Below are 15,475 nucleotides of genomic sequence, written 5' to 3' on the forward strand. Positions count from 1 at the left end.
CAATGAAAAAAGCGGGTTAATTCCCCGACACCCACCCCCACTTTTAGCATTTACTTTTAAAAGAAACGTCTTCAAAATTAACATTTTTTGACCAAATTCGTTTGCCGCCATTTGTCCTTGGCTTTCAGAAGCCCTTGACTGTCTAATTAGAAAAGCTGTTTTAATAATTTTCATGGCAAGAAACGTCGATACTGATTGATCAGTTTTCCTAAGCGCACGCTATTCCAAAAAGACGCCACAAGCAAGGGGTCACTACGTTCCTTCGCCACAGAAAACGTTTAAAATATACGCCTATTTGAATAAAAGTTGTCATAGCCAAAGGCGACAGGCGATAGTTCATTCCGACATGGAAATGGTTTCGTTGCATACAAAAAAATATTGAATCAGTCTCAATACGGGTCCATGTTCTTGACGAGAATAAGAAGCAGAAACACAAGTCATTCCAGTTATTCTTGGATTTTGGAATGACCTCTTACCTCCTATCACTTTTCGCCTATTCCCTATCGCGTTTGGCAATGACAATGTTTTTTAAAATAGGTGTATATTCTTCATAACAGACACTGCACAGGGTGTAGGAAGAACGCATACCAGTTTCGAATGACCAATATAAACACATTTTTCAGCTGCCGTTGATGATGGTAGAGAATGTTTGTGTTACGTAACTGCTCACAATCAAGTGTTCTGTCGATCTGGCACGGCGCTATTGACAAAAACATCTGATTTGTTTTCTCCCATTTCACTGGGTTGAATTTTATTGTCAAATTCGTTTGCACTGAACACGCTATTCTGCATGCAGCTATCACAATCTTTTACAATATACCTTTTTACCGATACGGCGGCCATCTTGAATTCTATTGTATTAATTAAGTCATTAATTATACAGCTTCTCATTAATTCCATATAGGTAACTGTCCAATTATTTTCTTAATTGGACAGGCCTTGTTGATATGGAATTAATTAGGCAGCTATATAATTAATAGGTAATGGGATTTCATGCTCCCCAATCAAGAAATAATTAGACTCGAAAAATTCCTCTGACTGCCAAATTGGACTCGCCCTACGGCCTCATCCAATTTTGTCAGTCCTCAGAATTTTCCTCGTCCAATTATTTCTTAATTGGATAGCATGGAGTCCTATTACATATACTAATTAATTGGATTAATTGGATGCCGAGGGGGAAACTATTGGAAAATTGATAGACTGCACAGCTGTCATTTTATATAGACCAAATTCAAAACTCGCACCGATGTGAGGTTTAAGTTGTGAACAAAGGAATCTGGCGTGATTCCTGACTTTTGAATCACGCCAGATTACTTTGAGTCACGCCAGATCCCTTTGTTCACAACTTAAGCCTCACATCCGTGCGAGTTTTGAATTTGGTCTATAACCTTACGCTTTTTCAATAAGAAGCACATCTAAAAAGCAATTAATTCACTGAATTACTTAAAAACGTAACGCCGCCACTCTAGGCTTTATAAATTTTTTGCGTGTTTGCCCCCTCGACATCCAATAATTCAAGATGGCCGCCATATCAGAAAATAGGTCTATTACTGAGTCTGCAATGGTTGGTGACGTCATGCCTAACTTAATTATAATTACAAACTGACCATAATGCATTGTAGGAATCTTTTGAATATTTCATCGGATAATTTCAATTTTACTATTGATATTATATTAACAATACTTACAATCGTGAAACAATAAAGCTCCCAGCAAAAATATACACACTTACATCAATAAAAAGATAAAAAATATATATCGCATGCACCGCACATTATACACCATTATAGAATCATAATAATGTTCATATTAATTACATACTTCTTATTTGTTGGCTTTTAATAATAGTTATTCCAAGGTTGAGGAGGACTGGGTCGAGTTAGCTTTGCAGTGCATTGTGGGACTGTTCTGGCGACATTTCCAGATTGCGTGTAATGGGCCTTATTCACGCGGCAGCCATGTTGGATTGGACAATGGATTCCACCACGCGTAGCCTCGAATTCAAGCGCTTGAGAATTAATTTATGCTGGGGAAACAATGGTTTTTATTCTCATGAGTAAACATGGCCGCCTTGTGATAAAGGTCCATTTGTCCCCTAAAACAGCCCCACGATGCAATGCAAATCCAACTTAATCCGGTCTTTTACTTAACCTAGTAACGACCAATGTACAACTTTGATGATACGGCGGCCATCTTGCCAGGGGGCAAAACGAAACATAAATGACAAAAATATATAGAGTTTCGTGTGATTATCTTTCTTTTATGGGTAAAGATGATCGATTTGTCGTCTTAATTTATCTTTTGTTGTGTTCTCTAATGAAGAGCTGTTTATATTAGTCGACGTCATTATTATGTAACAAAGCTTAATTTGCCCCCTGGACGCCCCATGATGTCTCGCGATCCAACATGGCCGCCGCATCGTCGAAGTAGTCCATAGAGTATCAATCTTGCTATAACTACTGCTAATATAGCTTGAGTTTTCACATTTTTCTGACCGGACAAATTTTCTTGCCACTCTTTGTCACGCGGTTGGACCAAAGACAAAATGTGCGACGTCCGGATTGAAGGAAAATGAATAATTAATGCGATTGATTTGGCTAACAAACTTAAAAGCCAACGAATAAGACATATCCACATTATTAAACTTGTTTTCGTGTAATATATACAATAATCGTTGATAATAATTATAACCCAATGTTCAATAAAAAGAAAACTGATGATATACAAAAGTTACCTAAAAAAGATTCTCGCGACTACATTGTAGTCAAATATTGACGACAAGACAAGCTGAGTAATGGTATATTGTTGAGGACTCTAGCATGGACGATAATTATTATAAGTATTAATATGAGGAAAAATTTGACCGTAATCTTGGAAATGAAGTATGAACCATAAACTCTGAGAAGTTAAAGTTTTTGTGCGAGTTGCTTTTCACGACAAGTACTGGTGAGCAGTAGTTATACAGCTCTAAAAATGTCTCTGGAATTTCGTCTTAGAAATGCATGGAAAAAATGATTTATAAAATGGATTAGTTCCGGTTTACTTTTCACGAAATTATCGACTTTTTTGTTTTGTTTTTATTTGGCTGATTGTTGGTTGATTTTGTTGGTTAATTAGTTCAGTTTTTTCCTTCTTGGTTGTTTGTTTGGTTTGTCGGTCGGTTGGTTGGTTGTTTGGTAGTTGGTTGGCTGGTTGTTCGTTTGCTTGTTTGCTTGTTTGGTTTGTTGGGTCGATAGTTGGTTGGATAACAGCTAGTTGGTTGGCTGGTTGTTTGGTGTAATGGTTGGCTGGTTGTTTGTTTGTTTGGTTTGTTGGTTGGATAGTTGGTTGGATAGTAGCTGGTTGGTTGGCTGGTTGATTGTTTGGTTGGTTTGTTGGGTGGATAGTTGGTTGGATAGTAGTTGGTTGGTTGGTTGTTTGGTGTAGTAGTTGGTTTGTTGGTTGCTTGTTTCTTGGTTATTAAGTAATAAAGTGGTTTTTTTAGATGAACAAAATAAACATAGATGGCACACAGTTAAAATAACTATCGTCCAATTGTCATATGACCTTTCGATATCGATTATATCTGAGTCTGAACGCCACTGGCCCAATATCATCGATTCATCCCTCGTCGATCCTTGCCGTTCTTTTAAAACAAAGAACAAAATCTAATCTATAGCCTACCATGCAGTTATCATAAAACATATATGTTAAAGAGGATCCGACGCATTACGTAGCAGGCAGACATGTTGGATGGCACTATTCAAAATAAAAAATACTCCATTCTACTAGGTGCCATTCCCCCTACAAAGAGAATGTTATTGTATCGTCATCCAACATGGCCGCCATCACGTGCTAACGTTAATCCCACATGCACACCCAGAAAAGAAATTGACAACTAACTATAAGGGTTGCCATGGCAGCCATACTTTAAATAGCCGAATTTTCTAATCGGAGTCTCTACTTCTGATATGGCACCCATACAACACACTCGATAATACTCTGTATTTTTCCCCATAAAATTTATACCAATCTTTACCCCGTCCCTAATCTTAATTGTTATTGTTACATCACTGTAGGCTTAGCTCTGCTGGGCTCTTCGACAGTAGTAACCGAGGAACTGACATTTCTCGCAAAGCTCTTGGGGGTGTTCTTTGGTCTGGTCCGACACGTCTAAGCCGTCTGGTTTGTCAAGGGGGCGTTGTTTGTGCGGATAGACGTTGATAAAACACTTGACACACTGCTGACCCATGTTGGCCCAACTGTTACCGCTCATCCACTTACGCTTGCACAGTGGACATTTGAACTCTCCAAAACAACGCTTTTTACCCTGATAAGGGGTCAGGCCTTCTCCTTTTGGACGAGCCTAGATAATATAAAGATAACTGAAATAAATAAGAGTTCCCAATATACATTTTACTATTCTGACTGTCTGTCGGTCGGTCTGTCTGCGTGGCCGTTATTTGCAGGAAGAGTGCATGGATTGCGCCGTAATGCAAAGAAAACAAACAAGGCCTTGGAGGAAATGACCTAATAATCCCGCTTATAATTGGTACCTTAAGCCATATTCAGACATGTTGTGTTGATTAGTGCCAATCCTAATTTGTGTTTTTTATGTCAAGTAATTAAAACGGATCAGACATGCAACAACTTTCATCTCCGTTAAAAAAAGATCAACCAAGCATAAGTTTTCCTAGCATTCAGCTCAGCCAGTATTAGCAGGCCGAATGGCATTTTCTTTTGGAGAAAAGATAGTAACTATAGGAGGAACTTCTAGTTTGGCCTTCAGTCATTCGTTACAGTAGCCTGGGATAAGGTTTCATCAATCAACAAGGATCAGAAGCGTGATGTCACGAATGGAATCCAGGTTAAGAATACAATCAACCTATTCTTTAATAAACTCTGATGCTGCATTATTCATCTTCAGTTCTGTCAATACGAGATTCCAAAGATGGCACTTTTAAAAAAAAATTCTGGATATTAACTGTCTGGGTGTTAATATTATATAGGGGACCTAGAGTCCTATTGTATTATCACCTGCCCTTGGGCGAATCATGAAATAAATAAATAATAAATAAATAAACAAATAATTATCGAAGACAATTTAAAACATGTTTGAAGTTGACAGTACAGATGCCTTTCCATATCGTTATGGTGCACTGAAGATTTTTTTTTTTTTTAATTCTGTAAAAGACAATATAGAAATGTTTTCATGCTGAAGTGTGGGCCATGCAGTTTAAACAGTATTCTTGAATGATTATGCTACGACAAAATCTGAAAAATATAAGAACCTATTAGGAACCTAATCAGCCTGATTTGCCAAAAGGTACCCTGATATATAAGAACCTATTTAGCCTGATCTCAAAAATCCTAGGTTCTTATATGCAGGTGTTTACTGTACTAAAACCATAAAGACAAATGAGTGTTACTGCCCATTATACAGATCAATATGACAACTAACTGTCGCTTAGTTTTTTAGGCAATTAATACATGATATTCAGTAAAACAGTTCCCACAAGTACACCAGTCTTTTTCTTCATCATGATGTACGAAATAAACGTCTTGTCAAATGAGGAAAGCAATAGTAGATATCAGAGTTACACTCTGTTCCCTTCAAACAGTTGTTGCAAGTCGGGGCATTTGGGTCAATACAATGAAATGTGTAGAAACTGACCCAAATGCAACAATTGTCTGAAGGCAGCAGAGTGTAACTTCGATATCTGCTATTCATGGTTCCGACTGTAATCGCGAAAAATATGGTTATAAATTGTTTTGAATTGTTTGCTGTTCTGTAACAAAGAAGGAAAGTGATTCGTAATCATTGTGAAAACAGATACTACACATATAGTCGTTTGTGGGGCAAATGATTTTAATTCCTCAGGGAAAACTTATCCAACGATGATTGGTTCGATATTGTCTGATTGGAAACCATGAATAGACCGTTGGGTGTAATGTTTCCCCATTTCAAAAAACGTAACATTCTCTTGAGAATAAGATTCTTTGTTTGGTTGTATTCATATTCATGAGTCTCGTGTCTCGTGCTCAACTTATAAATAAAGAAGGAATCTAGGGAATGGCACGTGGTCTGAAATGGGTCAACATCACTCCCAAGGTAAAGTGGTCTGTCGAGAACGGTGCAATATTTTCGGAAAACCGCATGTCACCTTTGCTGCAGTCTTTCCTTCGCCTATTGACGGTAGTGTCATCATTAATTTTGAATTAGATATCAAAGAAGGGTGGGATTCTAACATGTCTAGTCCTGACTCGAATGCAGTTCAAAGTATATCGTATGGCAAGTCCTTTGGTTGATCGGACCATGACTTGGGGTTATCGCCTTGAACAATTTACATATTTACTGATGGTTATCATAAAATACTATCCACATCAAAAAATGCATCTCACTACTTGAAAGGTGTTTGCAGGCAGGCAGTAATGGCGGGTGGTTCCTAAAGGGTGGAGCTGGTGGATAGCTAGCCCCCTCACCCCCAAAAAATAATGAGTAATGAATGTAAAGAGGAAGCTATGTGCTGACGGTTTTTCTAGGCTCCATCCTTGATTCCTCACTGGGCAGCTATGCAAGTACGTAGTTTTATAGGTAGATGACGACTAGTTTTGGAACTAGTTTGGACTGCGTCGGTGTTTTTTAGTTGAATCAAATGTGTCGTAGTAGATAATTTTATCACCGTAGGTACGAAAGATAGTAGACTGACGTTTCGGACGTTAGTCCTTTGTCGGAGTCAATCAAATAGCTTGATAGGTAGTTAGGGGTGCCTATAATGAAGGAATCTTGATAGCTAGCTAGGAATGTCAATTATCGTGGCAAAATTCATGAATACATGCACGATCTGGCTTTCTAGGTTTCATCCTGAAACTTTCAATGGGCAACCATCTAAAGTTTGATAAGTTAGTGGTGCCTAGGAAATATAGGATGAATCTTGATAGCTTGGTAGCTAGGAATGTCAATTATAGTGCAAATTTGTGTCTGCGTATTCGTTCATGCTGCAAAATGCATAGATCCGTTGATGATTTTTTGAGAAGTTTGTGTTACACTTTCTCTTAACCTTGACATTAAATACTTAAGCCATAATCCGCTCTCAGAACCTTAAGTCTCACACGAGTGAAAACATCCGATGCGATGACCTGCAATCAGCGAGGGACTTCCGATCATGCAAAAAGAAAACTTCGGAACTTCAGCAATAACAACCTGAAAATCCTGCTAAAAACATCCCCTCACTGTTACTGATTACTTGGTCATAATATACGAAATATTCTTTGTCTCCAAGCCTAGAATCAGTCAGTTTGCACCGGCATCTAGTCTACTCAGCCTTCATGTTTTTTCTAGAATATATTTTACATAACGGGTGGTGCATATCTGTAATGCTTCGGCATCCCCACCCCACCCCCTCTTCACTTAGACTTGATCTTTTATTCTAGAATATATTTTACATAACGGATGGTGTTTTTCTGTAATGCTTCGGCATCCCCACATAATGTATTAGCTAGTTAACCTAATGGATAGAACGACATGATAGGAAGACACGTCACTGTGATGCTCTCTTGCAATCGAGTGAAGATTATTCTTTTCGTTATCTATTAATCTACAAGACTTCTTAATACAGATGATTTTGACATCCGAAAGCGCCGGATGAGCTCCTAAACAAGTAAAATAATCCTAAACTGAACTGTAAGAAAAGGCCGATATAGTTCTATATTAGACTAGGCTAGTATTTACCTGAGGACAATCTTTAATGTAATGCCCCTTACAAAAGCACAAGTGACAAAGATACCCTTCAGGGGGTCTCTTCGGGCTTTTTCGTAACGGTCTCTGATGGAGTAGCAACGAGTCTTGTAAAGAAGCAGCGAGACTTGATATCTCGTCTGAGTCCACTGACCATGGCAACTGATCGTTGAATGTCTCACTACACGGAGAACTGTCTAACGAGCTCAAATGCTCGTAAAGTTCTGATGTCAATGATTCAAGTGGGTCTGAAGAAGATGAACTTCGATAAGTATCCTGCAAAAAAGAAATGAAATATCAAATGAGATGATTACCCAAAACAAATGTGGCGCCCTGAACTTCAAACCCTTTCCCCCAACCCCCCTCGAATTTCTTTAATAATTTATTCCTCTGCCTTTTTTGTAAGAGTCGAAAAGCAACTCCTCAATTGAGGGAGATTTCACGGAAATAATTAATAATTTACAATATATATGGAGCAATGGAACAAAAACTTATGCAAGAGTTGAAAAGCAGCTTCTCAATTAAGGGAGAGCTCACGGAAATAATTAATAATTTACAATATATATGGAGCAATGGAACAAAAACTCATGCAAGAGTTGAAAAGCAGCTTCTCAATTAAGGGAGAGCTCACGGAAATAATTAATAATTTACGATATTTATGGAGCAATGGAACAAAAACTTATGCAAGAGCTGAAAAGCAGCTTCTCAATTAAGGGAGATTTCACGGAAATAATTAATAATTTACAATATTTAGGGAGCAATGGAACAAAAACTTATGCAAGAGTTGAAAAGCAGCTTCTCAATTAAGGGAGATTTCACAGAAATAATTAATAATTTACAATATTTATGGAGCAAAGGAACAAGACTTATGCAAGAGTTGAAAAGCAGCTTCTCAATTAAGGGAGATTTCACGGAAATGATAAATAATGTACAATATTTATGGAGCAATGGAATAAAAACAAACGCAGACAAAATCAAAACAGGCAAAAAGTTGATAAGCCCAACTAGGTACACAATACAACAGAATTAACGTACACCCCTGTTTACATACAAGTCATTAATTTACTCTGTCTTTAAATAAAAAATCTTTCCTTTTTAATCTTTCGATGTTAATTATTCAACTTTGAACAGATTCCAATAATTTACTTATTTTTGTTCTTGTTCGAAACGGAGAACCTTACGAAATACAATGAAGCGCAAAAAAAAAGTTCTTAAATCTCATCTCTCAATTTTAATTAAAAGACTCAAAAATATGTGCTAGCGCCTCCCTCATTTAATTGTTTGAACTTGAACTTTACCGAGAACGTGATGGATACAGGGATTAAATCTAAAATTAGCTTGTCTATGTTAAGGCCTTCAGACTTTTGGGATTGTAATTTGATCATCAATTGAAGTTGATATTTTTTATTTTTAATTCCACCAAATCCAACAACTACACACTGTAACTATACTGACAATCTTCTTGTGTGTTCGGACGCTCTAGGGGAGTTTTGTAATTTTTGTTTTCACTTCTCTGTCTTTTCCTGTTTTATTATTGAATAAACAACATTCTGCCGAAACTTCAGTGATCTCTAGATCCTCTTCCTCCCCTAGAAAAGCAACATGAATCTAACTGGTAACGTATGATAATAATGGGGAGTTCTTACAGAGTACAAACAGTTAATCCGTGAAACACTAATTACAAAATAGTACAAAATAGTGCTAATTAAACAATAGAAAACAATGGAATTTGCATGAAATTGTGCTATTTAGTGTTACTAAAGTTTCACGGTTATATTGTTTGCACTGCGTACTGATTTATGAGCACTGGAAGACTTTTATACTGGCTGCATTTAAAGGCAATATTAAAGTGCAAACTATCAGTACAAAATAGCACCAATGGGAAAAAAAATCGATGCTTTTAGTTCTATTTAGTTTTTGTTCTATTTCATGCATATATATGGTTTGCACTCTAGCAGCCGTGCAGTTTATACGATGATGAGCGAATTGCTAGTACATTAGTTTTATACGTCCAAATTGGTAATGAATCGTTGTGCCATGCATCCTTCTAAAAGGTTCATCTTATCATTTCTTGAAAAAGCATATCGAAAACTGCCTTAAAGTACCGTTTTCGCGAAGTTTTTTTTTGAAAACAAACTTCTTTAATGCTAAAGTTCAACGACCTTAAAAAAAATGGTTGGCATATCTTGGACAGGCGTCAAAAATGATTTCCGGGAAAAACCACGATTCGTAGTATGGTGCTCACCTTGGCCTCTCGACCAACTAGCAAACATAACAAACCGAGCTATTTTGTTACTACCAAAAATGCTTCAAAGGGGGAACAGGATGCAGAGATTATAAAGAGTTTGTCTACGAGTCGGTAGTTTGCACCCCAAGGCCAAATACGTCTCCTCGTCTCTGTAAAGTTGGCCACGCAAAATATCTCCTCACACTTATATTGCTGTTTAAAATTTCTCACTTCTTTAAACGGACGAACATTAGATTACGGTGTATTTTTTATACACTAAAATGTACAAGTATCTGTTTAATTGTACAAGATGTTTTAAATCTTTCAATAGCTTGGGCACGCAATTGTCGGTACCGTTAGGACCTAACGCTTTTAGGTTTTTAATTTTTTTTTCTCCATTCGCCAAAATATCTTCTCTAAAGGGTAGCTTTGATGAAAACCTTTCACTGCTATGTTTGATTTGCCCGCTATTTGCATGGAGTTGAGTCGTTGCTTTGCTGTGCATCTAGACTTGTGGACAGATGTAAACTACTAGATTGGTGTTATACATCACTATGCTCAAACGAGGTCAACTACTTATTATAGGTATTTGAAGTTGAAAATAAGGACGCTCGAACAGTCTTAGTTGTTTAACAGATAGTTTGCTCAAGTTGAAAAGAAAAAAATATAAAATCAGCATCGCAAGTCTGAGGCATACGGCAAAGGGACATCTTGGGGTGTCATTACAGAGGATTATGATCTTAATTTAGTGTCTTGAAAGAAACTAAAAGACGCAAAACTAACGTCAACTTGATATTAACTGTATTTTATAGTCCGGAATTCCTGATCCAAGTTATACTCAAGGGATCCCTAAATTTTTATTTTCTAAATGTGTAGACTACTTCCAGTCATGCTCTTATAAAACCGTCGACAAACTTTACCAATGTATACTTTTTCTTGTGTACGTCATAAAAGATAAGATTATAAGACAACAATAGAAAATAATCTTATTTCTAAAGAACTTACCTTGTCTGAATCGGAGTTAAATAGATAGTACTTCTGATATGCATTTTGTGAAGTGTTAGCAAATATGGACGACGATAAGAGAGTAGACATTGTCACAGTAAAAAGCAAACGCCAAAAAATTTTGCGCTTCACCCATAAGAATTCATTGGTTAAAGGTTCTCAGGTGAAGCCGCATTTCCGGTCCAGAATGTCGTCCAATGAGTGCTCTTGTAATATAAGGCGATTCTCTACGGGTAGCTTGGATCCTGATTGTACCAGGCGTTCTTACGTAACGAGTTCTTGAATTGCAGTACTTTGAGGATCGACCGTTTCCCTTGCAAGTTAATTCGTTAAGATAACTTCCTTCCTTTAGTATTGGATAACGGCAATGTTATTTACCGTGCCGAGACACGTTTTGTCATGTTCTCGTTGCCCTGGTTACTGATACCTAGTAAATAATATAGACCTTAACTCGGGTCAAATGAGCTCCTCAGCCCCAACCCTCAAAGGAAGACAAAGTGGACGTGGTTGATTAAAAAAAGGTGGTTAAGAAATTCTTTATTCGGTCGACAAATGTTTTCGTCGGTCGAGAAATTTTTGGGATCCAAATCGAATGATGCCGGAACACCAAGTGCCGTGTAAGCCAGGAAACTCTTGCTGACCTTGAAATGCGGCTGATAATCCAAGCTCTCGTGCAGACACAATAGCCTCCTTATCAGGCTATTTATTCTCCAGAAGGTAATTGGGATTCCTGTGTTGAAATATATGGCAGAGAAGAACTTGGTACGAGGCTACAAATTCATGGCTATTTTCAAACAAGTGGGACGAGTTGGCATCGTATTGCATTTTGGGGCGGTTTTGGTCTGTCTGTCTGTGATGGGTACCCCCTTTCATGGACTTAAATAAATGTAGATGTAGATGAAGAAGTAGACGCCATCTTGGAGATCTGTCCCCTAAAACAGTCCCACAATGCACCAAAATGCCAACTCTACCTAATTGTCCTGGTGGTTCACGGGAGGTACTCCAACACTGCGTGAGACCAGACTACAGAGCAGCAGAATGGTCTTCGTCACTCGCAAATGTCAAAATATGTTTTTAAGACCAACAATGCTTTAAAATCAAATCATGTCCTCATTTAAGTCATACATTTGTTTTTGTCGACACTCGAGGATGAGGAAATGCGATAACATCCAACTTGTCGTGACGTCGCTAATGATTTCAAAGCGACCGGAAGTCGTGGGGGTTGTTTATCAATCGCTATCCTTTACGGCTGCCCTACTGTGGTGCACCCCAGGCCATCATTCGACCATTAGGGTTAAAATAGAAAAGAATGGGAACTCCAGCTGTAACTGTTTTTTCTATCAAGTGATCAATAGACTTCGTGGGCGGAAGGATCGGCACGGCACAACAAAACCAAGATAGAAATTAGATTAGATTAACATGACTCGTTCATTGTTTTTTTTTTTTTTTTTTTGTTTGTTTGTTTTGTTTTGTTTTGTTTTGTCTTGTTCTTTCTTTTTTTTTTCATCAGCTGTAAACTATACGTTAGCATACTCTTGTCCAGTCCTCCTTGAAAATCAAAAAGGCTCTGTGCACAAAAATGGTAGAATTTACAATAACACGCAAAATTCTCGCTCACTGATTGGCTGATAGCTATAAGTGGACAGACAACAAATGAGCCTGCGCGCGCTTTAAACCCCTTTTGTTTTTAAATTTTTTCTTTGTTTTGTTTTTTGTTTTTGTTTTATTTTGTTATTTTGCATATCACTCATAGATTTCCATTGACTGTCCTCTTATTGAAATATAATAATAACAATAATATATATATTTTTATACACGCATCTCGATGCGTTTACAATTCGTAAAATAGAGTAAAATATGTATAGAACATCAAAATAATAATAACAATAACAATAATAATAATAATAATAATAATAATAATAATGATAATGATAATAATGTTCAAATGAATTATCATGAATTATATGCTAAATCAAAGAAAAATGTTTTGAGTTTAGTTTTAAATGTTTCAACTGATGGAGAAGTTCTAATGTTATCAGGTATAGAGTTCCAGAGTTCAGCAGCCGCGTACGAGTAGGTCCGCTGGCCATAGGTGACGGTATTGATCTTGGGAAGATTAAGGAGTAATTTGTTAGAAGATCTAAGAGATCGTGTAGGTCTGCGGACATCTATAAGTTTAGAGAGGTCTAGGTTGATCATAGATGACGTCTTTAACTGTTTAAAGCTTTACAGTGAAACCACACGCTGATCAGCTCGTGGTTCCTCTTGAGTTTTGAACACTTTTAAGATGTCATCTATAATCAGTAAGGGGCGAGGTCAAAACAATGGTCCAAAATAGGGACCCGATTTTATGAATTAAGGTGGTGGGTATCGGTACATACCCCCTCCCCCGTCAGAGACCTGTTCAAATGCTAGGTACTGGGGTTCTGTAGTGGCAATTTCTATACACAAATGTGTTTTTTAACATACATGCAGACAGACAGACAGTCCATTCATTTCTGTGATTTGGCTTTTAGTTTTAGAGATATTTGGAGACAAAAATCTAAGATTTCACTTCCAGAGGTGGTGGGTACCGGGTAACACCACCCCTCCCCCCTAAATCGGGTACCTTGAGCTAACAATTGTTTTGCCCTCATCCCTAAGAGAACAGTCAATGGAAATCTAAAATTATTTTCTATTCTAGATGGTTTCAAAAGCTTTGGAGGAAATTTTCATTGATTGTATATCCAATTAATAGCTTAATTTTAACAGAATTTTTATTTGCTACACCAGTGGAAATAAACTTTACGAGTCAAAATGTTTCATGCGCATCAATCTGTAAAAATTCTTTTTTCGGCCGGGCAAGAAAAATTGAATCCATTATTTTTATTACGAAATTCGTTTATAACTCAAGGGGCATAACTCAAGTAGGGCCAAAGATTTGGCAATACATTAAAAACCCGCGTATAAGAACCTAAAATTTAAGAACCTGTTAGGCTAAAATTTCATTTTTAAGCACCCTTCACATAAGAACCATTTTAGGCTAAAATCCTAACAAAGGTTCTTATTAAAAAAAAAAAAAAAAAAAAAAAAAAATCAATCTTTTCAAAAATATATTTATAACACAGTCTGTACACAATAATGCTATAAACACTATAACTTTACGTGGTTATTATAACAGAATCAGATTAAAATAGTATACTGTAGTACATTTGATTACCTAAGCCTCCAAGAATACTGTAATTGGACTACAGTATTAAAAAATACTACTTTATTTCTTGAACGAAAGTTAAGAACCTAGTTAGCCTAATTTAACACTAAATACCATTTATATAAGAACCTGTTTAGGCTAACTTGAAAAAACCTAGGTTCTCATACGTGGGTTTTTACGGTACGCGTAAAGTTGTTCATTTTTTCGAAGGTTGCAATGACAACACTGCGGTTTTTGTGCGCGCATGCTTGCGGGCTTGTAAGAAGTTTTAATAGCAGACAGGTAATCCAATAGGAATACTTGACACTCAACTATTGCTGGTCGTTTACAGTCCTTTGACTAAACGTTGTCGTTGATCGGATCATCCCTACGCGCCTAGACCGAAAAGGATAACGGGTAAATTACCCAGAACTTGCGTCATCCAAACTACTCGCCAGTCAAAATCTTCAACGTATGCTCGAGGCATGGTTTTAGCAAATTGTTGTACGAAAATCGCCTGAAATCTAATTCGGATAAAACTTTACTAGAAAAAATAAACACTGGTTAAATTTTATATTATATACTTGATATTTCACGATGGGAAGTATATATTATATCTAAAGCATTAAGAATATCAACATATCATATCAACATTTTAGAAAAAGTTTATATTTCTAACACATGAAAAAATAGATTTTTGTAGGGATTTTTGTTCGACTTAATGAGATTTTTTAAGAGCACCGAAACTACAAAATATAACAAATTAATGTATCTCTTTGTCTTTTTGTCGAAAATATCCATGTATTATTGTAGAATGATTGACTAGCCTTCATTCATGCAATCATAGAGTCTGCAAATAACTATTATCTTATGAATCTTAATTTTTTTTAATCACTTCCGGTGGCGAAAGTTTTGCTCCAAAAGCTCGCGCGTAGGCTTCCATTAAATGCTGATTATCTCGAAAACAAGCTAGGGACACCCAATTTTTCTTTCCAGACTTGGAATCAGCATTAAATTTCAATTCGGAAAATCGAAGTTTTAAAAAAAGTTTAAATTGTTTTCCAAAAGTAGGCAGTCACCTTAAAAGGCTTGCGGAGCTTTCAAAATGCCGCTGAAAATTGTTTAAATTTTCATTTTTTTAATTATGTATTTTATGTCTAGTTTAAACCGACACACTCAAAAATTCTTCCACTCGAAAAAAGTTTATGTTTATATGTCGTAAACAGGTTGAATTCAAACCATGTTGGGATACCTGTATTTGTGTGTAACTGATCCCTGGAGAATTTGTAGTCATAGGAACGGCGGATCCAATTAAATCTCGTCATTTTATTAGTTTAGTTTGCCGTTCATTAAAACA

The 15,475-nt window shown here is 36.8% G+C and overlaps 1 protein-coding gene across 1 annotated transcript; it reads right to left on the reverse strand.

The window, feature by feature from the left end:
- Positions 1-720: 720 nt before the first annotated feature.
- Positions 721-11,278, reverse strand: LOC116308057 (zinc finger CCHC domain-containing protein 24). Its single transcript, XM_031718413.2, has 3 exons — positions 10,950-11,278; positions 7,712-7,993; positions 721-4,345 (listed from the first exon to the last, which is right to left on the reverse strand). The coding sequence occupies exons 1-3, from the start codon at positions 11,037-11,039 to the stop codon at positions 4,061-4,063; spliced, it is 657 nt and encodes a 218-aa protein (XP_031574273.2). The 5' UTR covers positions 11,040-11,278; the 3' UTR covers positions 721-4,060.
- Between the last annotated feature and the right edge of the window lie 4,197 nt (positions 11,279-15,475).

The sequence above is a fragment of the Actinia tenebrosa genome, unplaced genomic scaffold (genome assembly GCF_029948245.1).
Source record: "Actinia tenebrosa isolate PJP-AT-01 unplaced genomic scaffold, QUT_ActTen_1.0 utg344__unscaffolded, whole genome shotgun sequence".
Taxonomy (NCBI): domain Eukaryota; kingdom Metazoa; phylum Cnidaria; class Anthozoa; order Actiniaria; family Actiniidae; genus Actinia; species Actinia tenebrosa.